The following is a 14,251-nucleotide window of genomic DNA, read 5'->3' as shown; positions in this document are numbered from 1 at the left end:
ACAGACTTGATCTTCCCATGTGACATCACAGGACAGACTTGATGTTCCCACGTGACATCACAGGACAGACTTTATGTTCCCACATGACATCACAGGACAGACTTGATGTTTCCACGTGATATCACAGGACAGACTTGATGTTCCCACATGACATCACAGGACAGACTTGCCCACTCAGGGGGAAGTTCAAGTTTGAACTTTCACCCACTCATTCATATGTGACATCTCCAGCCACACAACACACTGAGGCAGATGGAAGCTTGTCAATGAACCCACAGAGACAGGAGAGTGGAAGGAGTTTCCAAAGGTGCCCTTTCCAGCACACATGGGTCACCTGCACAGCTCGTCCACAAGGCCAGCATTCCTACCACTGTCTCTCTACCACAGCTAGGGAGAATGGAGAAATCCACAGACGAGCCTCAAGGGAGCATGGGCCTGCCTCCTCACTTCATTTATAAGCACAAACAATAATTTATTTATAGGTCCTTCTCTAATTACAGTGACATGACAATTGATAAACCCTTCACACTCCCTCCCCAGCTCTCCTGTCACTGGGACTCTAGCTCTTGAACTTGAGATGATGGATAACAAATGTCCCAATGTTGACTGTCTTTTTCCATCCTTACATTAAATCCTGAATCAGTTCCCTGTTACACCTAGCTTCATCTGGTTTTTGCTTGGTGGGTTGGGGCAGTTAAACTACTTCCCATTAACTATTTCCAATACAGAAAAATGGGCACTCTGCTCCCACGATCTTGCAAAAACCCCTTTTCCTGAGTCTATGACCAACACATGAATAATACACAAATAATCCTGAGAAGGCTATCTTTGAAAAGCAAGGCACAGTGGAACACCCACCCACCCCCTCCCGCTTCTGCATTGCCACATCCTCTGAATATCAAATGTCTCAAAAGAGACAAAGCACTCTATTTTCCAACACCGACTCTGAGTGTCCATGACAGAAATGACTCCATCCCTTTATGGAAACAGTCATGGGCACAGAAAGCTGGTACCCAGAGCTTGCCCTGCACTGCACAGTAGACAGACATGTAATGGGAAAAGTTCTAAGACACTTATCACTTAATCACTCCAGAGCACAGTGCTAACCTGACCAGGGGTTGCGTCCTGGGCATCACTGAAGGTTTTGTTGGCTGGCAGTGTTCTGCAGTCTAACTGCTAGCCCATGGTATATACTATGAGCCAACCCCTTGTAATTCTAGCCAAATTACTCAAGTCAGTTTTTTTTGTTTGTTTGCTTTGAGTTTTTTTTTGGTTTTTTTGTGGGTTTTTTGTTTTTTTGTTTTGTTTTGTTTTTTTTCCAAATTGTATGTTCCTTTTTAAGTGGCTAAGTTAGACATAGTCTCTTGACTGGGACAAAGCAAGCAAACTGGTAATAGTTCCAACGTGAAGCTCCATCTCCAATATCCATCTTCTTAAGATCTTCAGTAATAAGATGAAACCAAGTCCTAGGGATGTGGTAGATAGTTTAAATAAAATCATAGATGAGCTGAGCACAACTTGAAACAAAACTGCCTAAGAGATCTTAATTCATGTGTGTTCACATCTGTATTTCCTTTCCTGGGGCCTCTAACCCCACAGCTGACACAGCTATACTGGAAGGGCCTCCGGGTCCATCCCTCACCGTGCCTCTTGTCTTAATTGCACCCTGTATTCTGCAGAGGTGAGAGCCAAGCTTCAAGTGAATTCCTGAACTGCTGTTTTTATTTTTGTTGAGAACTCACTCATGATCTATGCATCACATGATGTCATCATCCATGGATAGATGGGCAACAGCCTGGTCTGAGCCTGGCGGCAGGTGTGTATTACAATCTCCCTGGGTCTCTTCCCTCTTCCCTTTGGGAGAAGCTGGAAGTATGGGTAACTGGGCACATCTAGCCATCACAGCCTGACTCAAACACCCTAGAGAGGTGGCGACACTGCACAGTGGGGAGACAGCGAGCCCCGAGAAACCCCTCCCCCACATGGACATTCTGTGGGGTCTGCCACCTAGGACTCTGGACAGACTGACAGAAAACAGATGGTGTGAGATACTTATCTGATTAACCCACAGAGCTTGTTTTAACATAGAAAGCAGAACCTCAGGCAAAACTAGGTCACAGGCTTGAAGGGGAATAGGAGGGAGGAGATTTCAAACAAAAGTCACTTACTGCAGCGGTGACTCTGGATTCCAAACCCAGCCCCCACTTCGTGCTGAAGCTGTGACTAGCAGGCCGATAAACACCAATGGGGAAATCAAAGGTTGAAGGATCCGAGTTTTCAGGGAAGCCTGGAATCCTGGCACTAGGCAGAAAGAGGGAATATAGGCCTGTGTACCTGACCCCACTAGAGATGCACACGGTTGGTCACTGTGGTGTCTAGGAAGGAAGCCTAGAAGGAGATACCCTCTTCAAACCCAGGAGTTCGGGGCAGAAGTACCTCTGCTCTTAGGCAGAACATGGTCAGCTAAGAGTCGAAGGCCCAAAGACAGAGAAAGCAATGCAGTCAGAGAGTCAAAATGACCAAATGGCTCAGCACGGCGGGCCTACTGGCCTGGGAACAGCCGGCTTGACTTTCTTTCTCAGTCACTTGTCAGGAATCAGCAGGACTTGCATGGGTTTGCTAGCACCCAAGGTGCCAGATGGCAGCGCTAACTTGCCCAGGCCTGGTATCTTAGCGCTCATGGCTGTACCTCATCCACTTTAAGGAACACAGAAACGTCACCAAGGAGTCGGTTTTTCTGTTTCCCTGATGAAAACCCCTAATTTGAAGGGAAATTTCAAACCACACACAGAGTCAAAGAGTACAGGTCACCTTCCAAAGCCCAGTGTCCCCATCACCCACCAAAGGCAGCGCTGGGAAACAAAGCTGGGAGAGGAGCTGTCCCACAGGGCTAGTGGGGCTCTGTTGACAATCAGCAGGGATTGCAGAGGGAAAGGTGGGAGAGGTGAGGGAGCTGTGCCAGCCTAGTTAGAAGAAGAGCATGGCTTCAAGAAATGCTAACAGAGCTGGGCAGTTGGGGCCACACCTTTCCTTCCAGCGCGCAGGAGGCAGAGGCAAGTGGAACTCTGAGTTTGAGGCCAGCCTGGTCTATAGAGTGGACAGCCAGGGCTATCCAGAGAAATACTGTCTCCAAACAAAACAAAACAAAAAAGATTTAAATTTAAAAAAAAACAAAAGAAGAAAAGAAAGGTGACCATGATTGTGAGCTAAGGCTGCGGACGGAGGGCCTAGTGGTCATGCCTTACAGCTGTGCCCCGCCCTCTAAGTCCAGGAACCCAAGGTCCGTATACCACAGCTGTTACGGAGGTTTCAGTACTGGACAAAGCCTGTGCCTTGCCTGAGTCCTGCAGCCACTCTGCATTACACACTCAGGCCTCCCTTCAGCAATGGCCACTAGTGCTGGTCTAGGCTCCCGTCCCATTGAGAGTGCCTGGGGGCTGCGGGATAGCTCTACTGCTAAGTGCTTGCCTTGTAAACATGAGGCCATGAGTTAGATGCTCAAAACCCCTTTGTTAATATTTACGTGTGTGTGTGTGTGTGTGTGTGTGTGAGAGAGAGAGAGAGAGAGAGAGAGAGAGAGAGAGAGAGAGAGAGAGAGAGAGAGAGAGAGCATTTTGTCTATGTGTATGCATGTATAACATATACATGCCTGGTACCCACAAGAGACTAGAAGAGGGTGCCAAATCCCCTGGAATTGGAGTTACAGATGGCTGTGAATTGCCATGTCGGTGTTGGGAGTCAAACTCTGGTAATCTGTAAGACCAACAAGTGCTCTTAGCCACTAGGCCACCTCTCCAGCCCCCCCCCCAAACTCATTTTTCAAAAGTGCTAGACCTCGTAGCACACACTTACCATCTTAACTCTGGGAGAGGCAGGCCCCTGGGGCTCACCAGCCAGCCAGCCTAGTCCAGTGGGTAAGTTTCAGGTCAGTGGAAGCACACCCATCTCAAACCAAAGCCAAAATTGGCAGATGACACTTGAGGAACACAGAAGAGTGTTCTCTGACCTCCACACACACCTGAATAGACACAGACGCACGCACACATGCATGCACACACACGTCCCTTCAGCTCACTACTGTCACAGTGCTAACGCTTGATGCACACAGCTGCATGGCTCAGCCTGAAAAGGGAAGTTCTTTGCACTCTGTACACAGACGATGCCTCAACTGCAGGAAACTAAGCGCTTCTCTCCACCCGTGGGTGGAACGGCCTTCTCCTGAGTTCTTTTTTTTTTTTTTAACGCTTCTCTGATGTGGGATTCCCCTCTGTATGCTCTGTATGCTGTGAATATGCTTTATTGCCATTGGTTAATAAAGAAGCTGCTTTCGGCCAATGGCTTAACAGAATAAAGCCAAGCAGAAAATTCAGAGATGTAGAGAGAATAGGCGGAGTCGAAGAGATGCCATGTAGCTGCCAGAGGAGACAGATACCCTGGAACCTTTACCAGTAGGCCACAGCCTTGTGGTGATTCACAGAAGAATAGAAATGGGTTAATTTAAGGTATAAGAGTGACCTAGTTAGAAATATGCATAAGCTATTGGCCAAATACTATTGTAATTAATACAGTTTCTGTGTGATCATTCACGTCCGGGAGGCCAGGAAACCAATGAGCAGTCTCTGCCTACATTTCCCTATGCCTCTGACTTGGCCTTCTGAGCAGTGTGACAAACCTCATGCAGATACTGCTTGCTTCAGCCAGCTTGCCAGCTTCTTCCCACCTCTCCATCTCCATGCCCCCACCTAACTGTCTCAAAGACTGGGAAAATGGCACTGACAACCTGGTGCCAAGCTGCTCTTCTGCAGCTATAAACCCCGACAGTCTTTAGCATGTTCAGTTTAATGCCACCCTTTTGATTCAGTGCTGGACACTTGTAAGCATGGGACTTCTGGGCACCCCGGGACCAATCAACTGGACTGACTTCTCTTAAAGGAAAGACAAGACCAACTTCAGAAGAGTGGGAGAAAAAAAAAGACTTAAAGCCAAGCAAAAAATGGCAGCTAGTAGAAAACCCAGCCACGTCAACTTCAGGGTCTGTATCAGTTGTTTTTGCCAGTTCTGTGACCAAATAAGAGGCAACTTAAAAGAGGAAAGTTTACTCAGTTCATGGTTTGGCAGAAACCAGTCCACCATGGCGTGGCTGCAGGTGGCTCTGTCAATGCCAGAATGGAGAAGCTGCTTGTTCGCAGCTCAGTGGGGCAGGAAGCAGGAAGGGGAATCCTGGCACTCAACTGACTTCTCACTCTGCTTTTATTCTACCCCTGCAAAGGCTGTGGGATGGTAGCACCCAGGTTTAAGGCGGTCTTTCCTCTTTAGTTAATGTTCTCTGGAAACATTCTTACAGACACGCTCGGTACATCTTCCAGGTGATTCTAAATTCAGCCACATTGGTGAATGAGATCAACCATCACAGGGTCTCACAAGTTCCACATGGCTTCTTGTTGGTTTTTGGAGACATGGTCTTACCATGCAGCCATGGCTGCTCCGGAATTCACAATGTTGACCAGGCTGCCTTGAACTCACAGAGATCTACCGGCCTCTGCCTCTGTCTCCCAAGTGCTGGAATTAAAGGCGTATACCATTGTGTCCAGCTACACTTTTTTCTCTTCCATCCTGAACTCCACCCTGACCCTGCACTTCCTTGGCTTCTTTCTGTTCCTCCTATAGCTCTCTCTTCAGAGCCAGTCCCTTGGAACACTTTTCTAGGCTTGAAATAGGATCCTTGGCAGGATCAAAATTTTTTTTTCTGCTAACTTCATAAAATGTAGACTTCTGCTGATCAGAGATTTCTTTTTTTAATTTAGATCTATAGGTTCACGCCTAAGATGGAAACAATGTTTTTATCTCTTTAGGGACCGAAGCTGAATTAAAACAGCAATATATGCATTGTTTTTCTGTAATACATTATTACATCAGGCATTCATACTAAAAATATACAAAAGAAAAGTCATAGCAAGGAGGATTATAAAGGCACAAAAGCCTGGGGCTTCTCTATACCAAATTCCTATTCCAGCTTCCTGCCAAACATGTCGCAACTCCTACGCTATCAGACAGACCTGTCCCAGAGACTAGCTAGGACCATCAAAGCAGAGCCCCTGTGGCCTTTGGTTCTTGTCAGGGTTGCGGAGTTGCTAACCTTAAAGGCTGGGCTCCACACTTATCCCTGTGGGCACAGGCTTCCAAAGTTAGTGCTGGATAATTCCAAACCTTCGTCACCTCTAATTCATCAGCGCTCGCCCTGGACTGGAAGCGTTTCCCCACTCCAGACAAGCGGGAATGAAGGGGAAGCGGGGTGGGGTGAGAAAAGCACTGGCTTGCTGGTGTTGTAGACCCACGGGACAAAAGCTGATCGTGGGTCCTTTCCATACTACCATGGGTGCAAAGCAAGGTTCTCAGAGGGTTGTGTATCATGTTGTACCTCTGGCGGCAGCTGCAGTCAACAGCTTCAGGGATGAGTCTGTTTCTCATGTAGCCATGAGTAGAAATGATCTTGAGAAGAAACCAGGACTTCACTGATATGAAAGGGTTTGCCCCCCCTTGTCTTGTTTTCCTTTGTCATTTCAACTGGAGGCTGCTCCAGCTTTTGTTCATTATTTTTGCTTTGTTTTGTGCTGTGCTGTCTTGTTTCATGAAGAAATACCATCAAATGCGGCGCGTTGGAAAGGGAAAGGTTAAGTCCCAATGGGAAGGACACTTCAGGAGGAGATGCGTTCATTCCACTTTCTATACATAACCAGACGGTATCACTCAAATGGTGTCTGAATGAAGCTACTGTAGATCTCACCAAAGGAAAAAATGGACCCAGCAAGATGGTTTTCAACGCAGAGAAAACCTACTGTCTCAGGCATCAGTTTATCCATCCAAACCCTCTGGGCCTGCGGCGACCAATGATGGAGACTGGCAAAAAGAGAAAATCCGTTCAAAGCTGTGCCTGTGCACCTCGAGACCTTGTCTTCGCTTACACTCCAGGGGCTGAGTACCATTTCTTACCTTTGCAGAGACACAGACATAGGTGTTCCACAAACTAGAATTCCCCATGAGTCTCCTGGCATGAAACATTCTGGCAGCATGGTCTACGGCTGCCCGATTCAGTTCCCTTGAGGTGAAGTAAGAGCTGAAACCGTTTGTGAATACTGGAATCCATCTGTTTTCCAACACCCTTCACCTTTCATGGACGGCCTTGCTCACACTTGACTTAAATGTTTTTGTAATGACTAATTTTGATTCTTTTCCAAAACAGTCAGTGAATTTTTAAAGCCATGACTTTTTATATCCACAATCAGTTGATCAAATGTTTAGGTACTATTTCATCAAATTAGATGCTTGCAATAACCAGGGCAAATTGGCATAAGGAAGGTTGAGAGCCCCCCCCCCCCCCCCCAACACACACACACACCAGTAACTGATTAAACCCTCCGGGCATTATAGTGGAGATATCCTAGTCACACCACATGGGTTGAACTGGCTACTGGGGGTCAACACACTGTGGAACAAAGCATGTGATCCCCACCAGTTATAGAAGAACGAACAAGAAGTAGCCAACAGCACAAAAGATGTTTAGAAAATTTTTGTGGTTAAAATATTTAGGTATTTATATTGGTTTGGTTGTATTTATATTTGGTATAATTTATGTTGCATGATATGTTATGCCATTTGGTATGGTATTTATATGGCAGATGAGTGTATTGGTTTGTTTATAGGCAAAATCTTGTGTATCCCATGCTGGCCTTTGACTTTCTAAGCATCCAAAAACAACACTGAACTTCTGATCCCCCCGCCTCCACCTCCCAAGTGCTGGGAATAAAGGTGTGCATCACCCTATTTAGTTTATATGTTGGTGGAGAGCAAACCAAAGGCCCTTTGGGTGCTAGACAGGCCCATGACCAGCTGAGCTGTATCCCTTGCCCACAAACACATTTTCTAAAAAGGATTTAGCACCTTCAAATTTGGAGCCAGACCACTGTAATAAAAGTCAACTTTCCATTGCCTTGCTGTCCCCAGGAAAGTCCATTCACACTATGTCCCAAGTCTCTGGGAGTGGGGGAGGTGTCGGCTACTTTCCCATGTTGGGCTTTAGTGTTATTTCACACCTGGAATGTGCTTAAGCTTGTTCTTGATTTGGGGTAAAAGCTGGGAGAAATGTGTACAAAGGGATGGGTCAGAGCATTTGTCTTTAGACACACTTCATGCATGTGAAACAACTGATCGATGCAATATAGTCAGTATTCATGTGAGCGCCATACTCTCTTACAGCAGTTGCAGATGGTCAATGATGCATGTCCCACAGACCTTTCCAGGTTTCCAAAAAACATTACAACCCACTCTACAATAACCCTTAGCCCCTGAAGGTTTGAGTCAGCTACACAATCATTTCTGCTTTGGAGAATTACAAAGGTTGACACTTGCCATCACTCCTAGAATCTCACACCAAAGTAAAATGACATAAATTCCCCTTAGTGTCCATCTGCCCTCTCATCCATCAGGGACGAGAAGGGACCAGAAAGTGTTCCTTCCATTCCTTTTATGAATCCTTTATTTCTGGTACAGGCCAGCATCAGCAGCATGACTGATATTCCCCTGATTGAAGGAAGCCTGAAAACCACAGCAAATATCAAATAAAAGCAAACTTAAGCACATATGAGATCGTTAATGCATACAGTAAACTTTGTTTTCTTTCTTTTTATGATTTTAAATTCTTGCTTCCCCTGGTTTAGTACTAGAAGGAATCTACTATTCCTGTGAGGTCATTCTCTTGGCATGTACAATCCATTTCTTCCTAGTGAACCCATGGCTGCGGTGGGGAAACCAGCGAGTGCAGGAATGACCCAGTGGTCCTCCAATATCCACGGGTAAGCCCTGTGGAACCACAAATACCTTGCTTACTTAGCTCTGTGACAGCTAATCTTCACTCTCAAGTTGACTAGAATTGGAATCTCCAGTAAAATATAAATCCGGGTATGTATGCTCATGACGCTATTCCCAGAAAGACTTAACTGATGGGGGAAGACCACCCTGCATGTGGATGACACGATCCCGAAGGCTGGGGTCCAGGACTCAACACAAAGGAGAAAGCCAGTGGGTACCAGAACTCATCCCTCTGTGTCCTGACTGCAAGTGCAGTGTGACAGCTGCCTCACACTCTTTCTCTTATGCCTTCCCTGCCATAAAGAACTGTAGTCCCGCAAACTGTAAGCCAAAAACAAACAAAAACGAAAACGAAAGCCTTTGCACCCCGCAGTTGCTTCCTGCCAGGTATCTGATTACAGCAGCATGAGAAGTAGCTGACAGAGCACCATGGCACTCTGCTCCCGAACTCTCCACTGACCCAAGATTTCCTTCCAGTCACCTGACCACACCTGGCGTCTCAGGCTCCATTTCCCCAAAAGCAAGCTTCAAGGAGCCATATGAAGGATTGCTTCAGCTGGGTAGAGGTTCTCACTGGTGACAAACCAGGAAGAACCTCATGACTTCTAGAATGATCTCTGTCAGTGACCTCAAGCTGTCTCATTTCCAGTCACAATCAAAATAGCAAATGAAGCAGGAATAAACAGGGCTTCAAAACTGATTGTTAGAAGTGGCTTTCCCAAAATTCCAAAAACCCATGACGGCTAGCCTAAGCAGATAACATGACAATTACGGTTTCTGTGTCATTTCCCATCACACATGATCACTGAGAGCAGACAGCATGCATGCCTGCCACAGATGCCACTCACCAATGCAGGCGTGGACCCTCACAGATAGCTGTGTCCTCAGAATAATGCTGTTCTTCTTGCCCCGCCTAAGAAAGACAGGAAAGAAAACACAGGTGTCAGCAGAGGCGGCAGCACCCAACAACCTGAACACTGAGCATTGTTAGCACACCTCCTAAAACAGTTGCCCAATTAGCAGGGACCTACTCTACACAAGAATGTGACCTGAAATAACACATCACAAAAAAATGAGGAACTTTGGCACCTCTAGATTCGTATACATGTTTTATCACCAAGCCCAATTCCCCAGAGTCTATGGAGCCTGCTTGACCACGTTGGGAAGATTTTTAAATCTGAGCATATGAACTGAAATCCCTAGAATATAACAACACAATCTGCTCACCCAATCCCATGATTATTTTAAATTGTGTTTTACAGATATCGGAAAGGGGAACATATCCTACCATCTGGAATAGTGTGTCAATTCAAGGCTGCCATGGCTTCTCCCTTAAATTCTTACAAGAAGATGGAATCCACCACAGATACTTGCAGGCTACTTATTATTGACCCTGGCAACATGCGTACTTGCTACTTCACCTCAAATCTTCCTCTCCTTAGTCTCCAGGCATGGAGAAATGACCTGGACCTCCCCAGCTCCACTCCTACCAGGCCTGTCCTAGGTAGGCCCTTGTATGCAGAGATAGAACAGCACTGACTTGGCATAAAATGTGCAGTGGGAGAGATCACGGATCCTGGCTGCATGCAGGCAACAAGGGCCTTGAGACTAGGGAACTCTAGGAAGCCTGCCGTTGAAGGCAAGCTGAGAGAGCAAACAGTCCGGAAACAGGAAGCCTGGCAGGTCTTTCTGTGCTAAATCTCTTCCCATCCTCATCCCTTCTCCTGGGGCCTCACCTATAGCAGAATCCAGCCATGCCTTCAGCATCCCAGTCTTGGTTGTGTGGGATCTCAAGTAGTGTGATGGAGCCCAAGTAGTGACTGCATCAATTATATATTTTATTTTTGAGCCCAGAAAAGAAGAGTGAGCATGCTTTAAATTTATTATTAGAAAGGAAAGGGGGAAAACAGCCGCACAGTCCTAGGAAGCTATGTGGTGGCCTCCAGCCTTCAGCCGCCTGTGCATGGCATAGTGTCATTTTTCTTCACAGCAGAATTGAATTTCTTTCTCTAGCTTTTTACTTCTAGACACCTTGGCTGGCTCCATTTCTTACTCATTATGAATCGTGCAGCAATAAACAGATATACAAGCATCTCCCTCACATACTCAGAATCAAAAGTCTATTTAAAGGGCAATGTCATCATCTGCAGCTTGTTTCTGTGTTCACCTGGGTCTTTATCTGTCCATGTATACAAGGCCCTACAACTGATGGGTCCTGTGTGCATTGGGGAGGCACAGGCTGGAAGCATGTTGAGGGTGTGTTGAGGTGGTTTGAGCTGCCATAAAGGCGCTAAGAACCAAACCTGTGTGTCTTCTGTAAAAGCAGTGAGTTCTCTTAACTCTGATTCCATCTACCCAGACCTTCATTTCTTTAATTTTATAACTACAGCTTTCAGAAGAAAGTAAATCCGGGTATCTTTCCCCAAGAAATGAAGTGTTTCAGTCTGGGTTCAGAAGGTAGCAATTACAGGCCAGCAAGACGGTACAGTGGGCAAAGGCACTTGACGCCAAGTCTGACGGCCTGAGTTTGATACCCAAGGTCCACCCCATGTGCTAGAAGGAGGGAATCAAACAGCACAAGTTGTTCTTGACCTCTGCATCCATATTGTGACATGTGCATGTGTACATGCACACACACACACACACACACACACACACACGATAAATGTAAATTTCAAACACACACAAAAAAGGTCCCAGTAGTCTTAATGTGCGTGAGACACATAGACTGTATGTTCCAAATGAAGCCCTGAGTACTTTACACAGGTTTTTGTCTTCTAGTACTGTGCATTTTATAGATAAGAGAGGCTCGAAAAAGTTGCAATCCATCGCTGAAGTCTCACAGGTAGGATAACTGAGCTTGGCCCCAACCTAACCAACTTCACCTGCACCTGTCTCCTTCCTCCAGCCCCCTCACAGGCAGGTGTCCCCTCTTTCATTCTCTTACTGGAGAGCTGGTGACACAGACTGACTAGAGCACGCACCACTGCCTGCTGCTCTAAGGGAGCAACGTGGAATTCCCACGGGCAGCCACAAGCAGCTGGCCTGGCCTGCCGCCTTTCCACTCGGTTCTCCAGCATCGGTCCTTACCTGAACAGCCAGCCCTCTGACCCACCTACCAATCTGAGTCTTGTCACAATGTCTTACAAAACAAGCCTCTCCGCTGGCAAGAGCGCAAGCAAGGGAAGCCTCACTGAGTGCTGGTGGAAATTTGAGTGCAGCCACTATGAAAGCTCGGAAAGCCACAAGTAGAATGCCCATACATCCAGCAGCAGCACTTCTGGGAATGCGCCCCAAAGAATCCAAGTCAGCGTATCACAGAGAGACCTACACACCCATGTTCGTAGCTGCGCTCACAGCAGCTAAGATACCAAAGCAGTCTAGCTGTGCCGGGTAGGAAAGACCATGAAACTGCAGGCTCAGGATGTGGAGTGGGGAGGAAAGGGGGCTATAGGAGAGTAACAGAGGGGATAAATACAATCAAAGTGCAGTAAATGTGTGTGTGGAAATATTATAAAGAAGTACAAACTCTATACTATCTACAAATGCAAATAAAGCTAGCATGGAGCAGTGGGGAGCTGATAAATGAGAAATAGAAGAGAGGTGAGATTCAATAGCTGTGCTTCTCTGAAGTACCTTAGTGCAGACTTCAGCATGTAATTATACAGGGCTTCCATATTCCAAGATTCAAATCAACGGAAGGTTGACACAGCCCCCCAGGAGCTCCCTGCCACCCACATGTTGGAACACTGCCCAGCTGCCACACCTGTGGAACACTGCCCAGCTGCTGAGTCAGATGGGCATGAACAAGTACCAGAACCTGGGACCCGGGGGCAAAGACAGTGTGTGAGGCCTGTGGCTCCAGAAGCAATGGACTTCCTCTCTTATCAGTGCGGCCCATGCCAAGGACCATCACCAGCTTCCAAATCCCAGTGTTCCCATCTGCAGGCCACACCCAAGGTCATCCCTTTCCTACTGACAACAGGGAACCATCCGGAATAGACACAGGAATCAAAAAGACTCTATCAAGGCCCAAATGCCAGGGATGTGAAGGTCAGAGCCCTAAGCTTCCAGCAAGTTCCTGGCCTCTTAGAAAACACTTGTAATGCTTATGCCTTGGGGAAAGAACTCTCATTTGGGTCATTGAAACTCTCAAAAACCTGTGTTTACATTCCCAGCTCTCAAGAGAACATCTTCACAAGAAAAAACCAGAAAGGGCCTTGTTATGGCTTACCAAGTTCCTCTTAATCAGGGACTTTCTTTGCCTAACTATGAAAGGCCAGAGCCAGCCTTCAGTAGTTTTCAGCCAACAGTAGAAATGACACCCACGCTGGCCTCCAGGCATTTAAGAAAATATAAACTACTATTTCAGTTGAGGGTCGAAGGAGGTATGTAAACATTCTGTAGAAGCAGGAGCAGGCCCCTCTGGAGGTCTTCAGGGAGAACAGCCCCTAACAAGCTTCCAACACTGTAAGACCCACTGGGCACCCTGGCTCAGAGACTGAAGAGGAATTTGAATGAGTTGTCTGCTGGTCAAAGGATAAAGCTACCTAAGTCTGAGTTGTTCAGAAGCTCAAAGCTCAAGTCAGAGGTCCAACCATCACTGCGTTCACATCCAGACAGACACTGTGTCCCCTAGGAGAGTGGGAAGCTAGAAAAAGGATGCTAAACCCGGCTGGGTGAGCACCAAAGGTGCCTTAACCTCCCTGAGCCCAGCTTCCTCCTATGGAAAATGGGTCACTAACAAGTCAATTTCCTGCTGAGGATGTGAAGATTGTTGGTGATGGTTGGAGCTCAGGTGCTGTGCAGAGGTCATGCCTGGCATGTGACAAAGGCTTGCTGATGTGAGGTGGCATCCTTGTCATCAACAGTCACAGTGTTGTTCTTTCCTCTTCCTTGTCTGCTCTAACGCCTGTCTGTCCCCTCCGTGAAGTCTGTTCCGTTCTCTCTGCCATTCCTCATTTCTCCCACATCACGTCTTTCCTCTCTTCCTCTCTTCCATCGCCCATGTTACTGACTTCCCAAGAGTCCACCGTGACAGTGTGTCATTGATACACTCTTGGATTCAATTAAAGTTCAAAGGATTTAACACAGACGATGATATGTACACCTGTTGTGCGTGGCCCTGAGTGTCCTGGGCTCTGACGATGGATGGGTCACCTACCTTACTACATGACATGAGTCGTCCCCAGATATAAAGACTTATCGGGAGATGCTTCATAGTACATGTCTGTGACCAAAACACCAAGCCTATGTGCTCGAGCAGAAGATACCACCACCTTCAGAACCCTGGACACTGCTCAGGGAAACCCTGAGCAGCCCCTGTACCTCGCTTCACTGCCCTCTCATTGCAAAAGCTGTGCCTTCTCCCTGCACCCAGTGACCA

At 46.9% G+C, this 14,251-nt stretch overlaps 1 protein-coding gene across 5 annotated transcripts in view; it reads right to left on the bottom strand.

Moving 5' to 3' along the window:
• The window catches only part of Fhod3 (formin homology 2 domain containing 3), a 412,222-nt gene that overhangs the window by 347,694 nt on the left and 50,277 nt on the right, over positions 1-14,251 (bottom strand). For all 5 annotated transcript variants that reach the window (XM_038330720.1, XM_038330721.1, XM_038330722.1 and 2 more), the window contains exon 3: positions 9,714-9,778. In XM_038330720.1, coding sequence (XP_038186648.1) covers positions 9,714-9,778 — 65 coding nt within the window. The remainder of the gene's footprint in view (positions 1-9,713; positions 9,779-14,251) is intronic.

The sequence above is a fragment of the Arvicola amphibius genome, chromosome 5 (genome assembly GCF_903992535.2).
Source record: "Arvicola amphibius chromosome 5, mArvAmp1.2, whole genome shotgun sequence".
In the NCBI taxonomy this organism is placed as follows: Eukaryota; Metazoa; Chordata; class Mammalia; order Rodentia; family Cricetidae; genus Arvicola; species Arvicola amphibius.
This window is presented reverse-complemented; position numbering and strand designations above follow the sequence as displayed.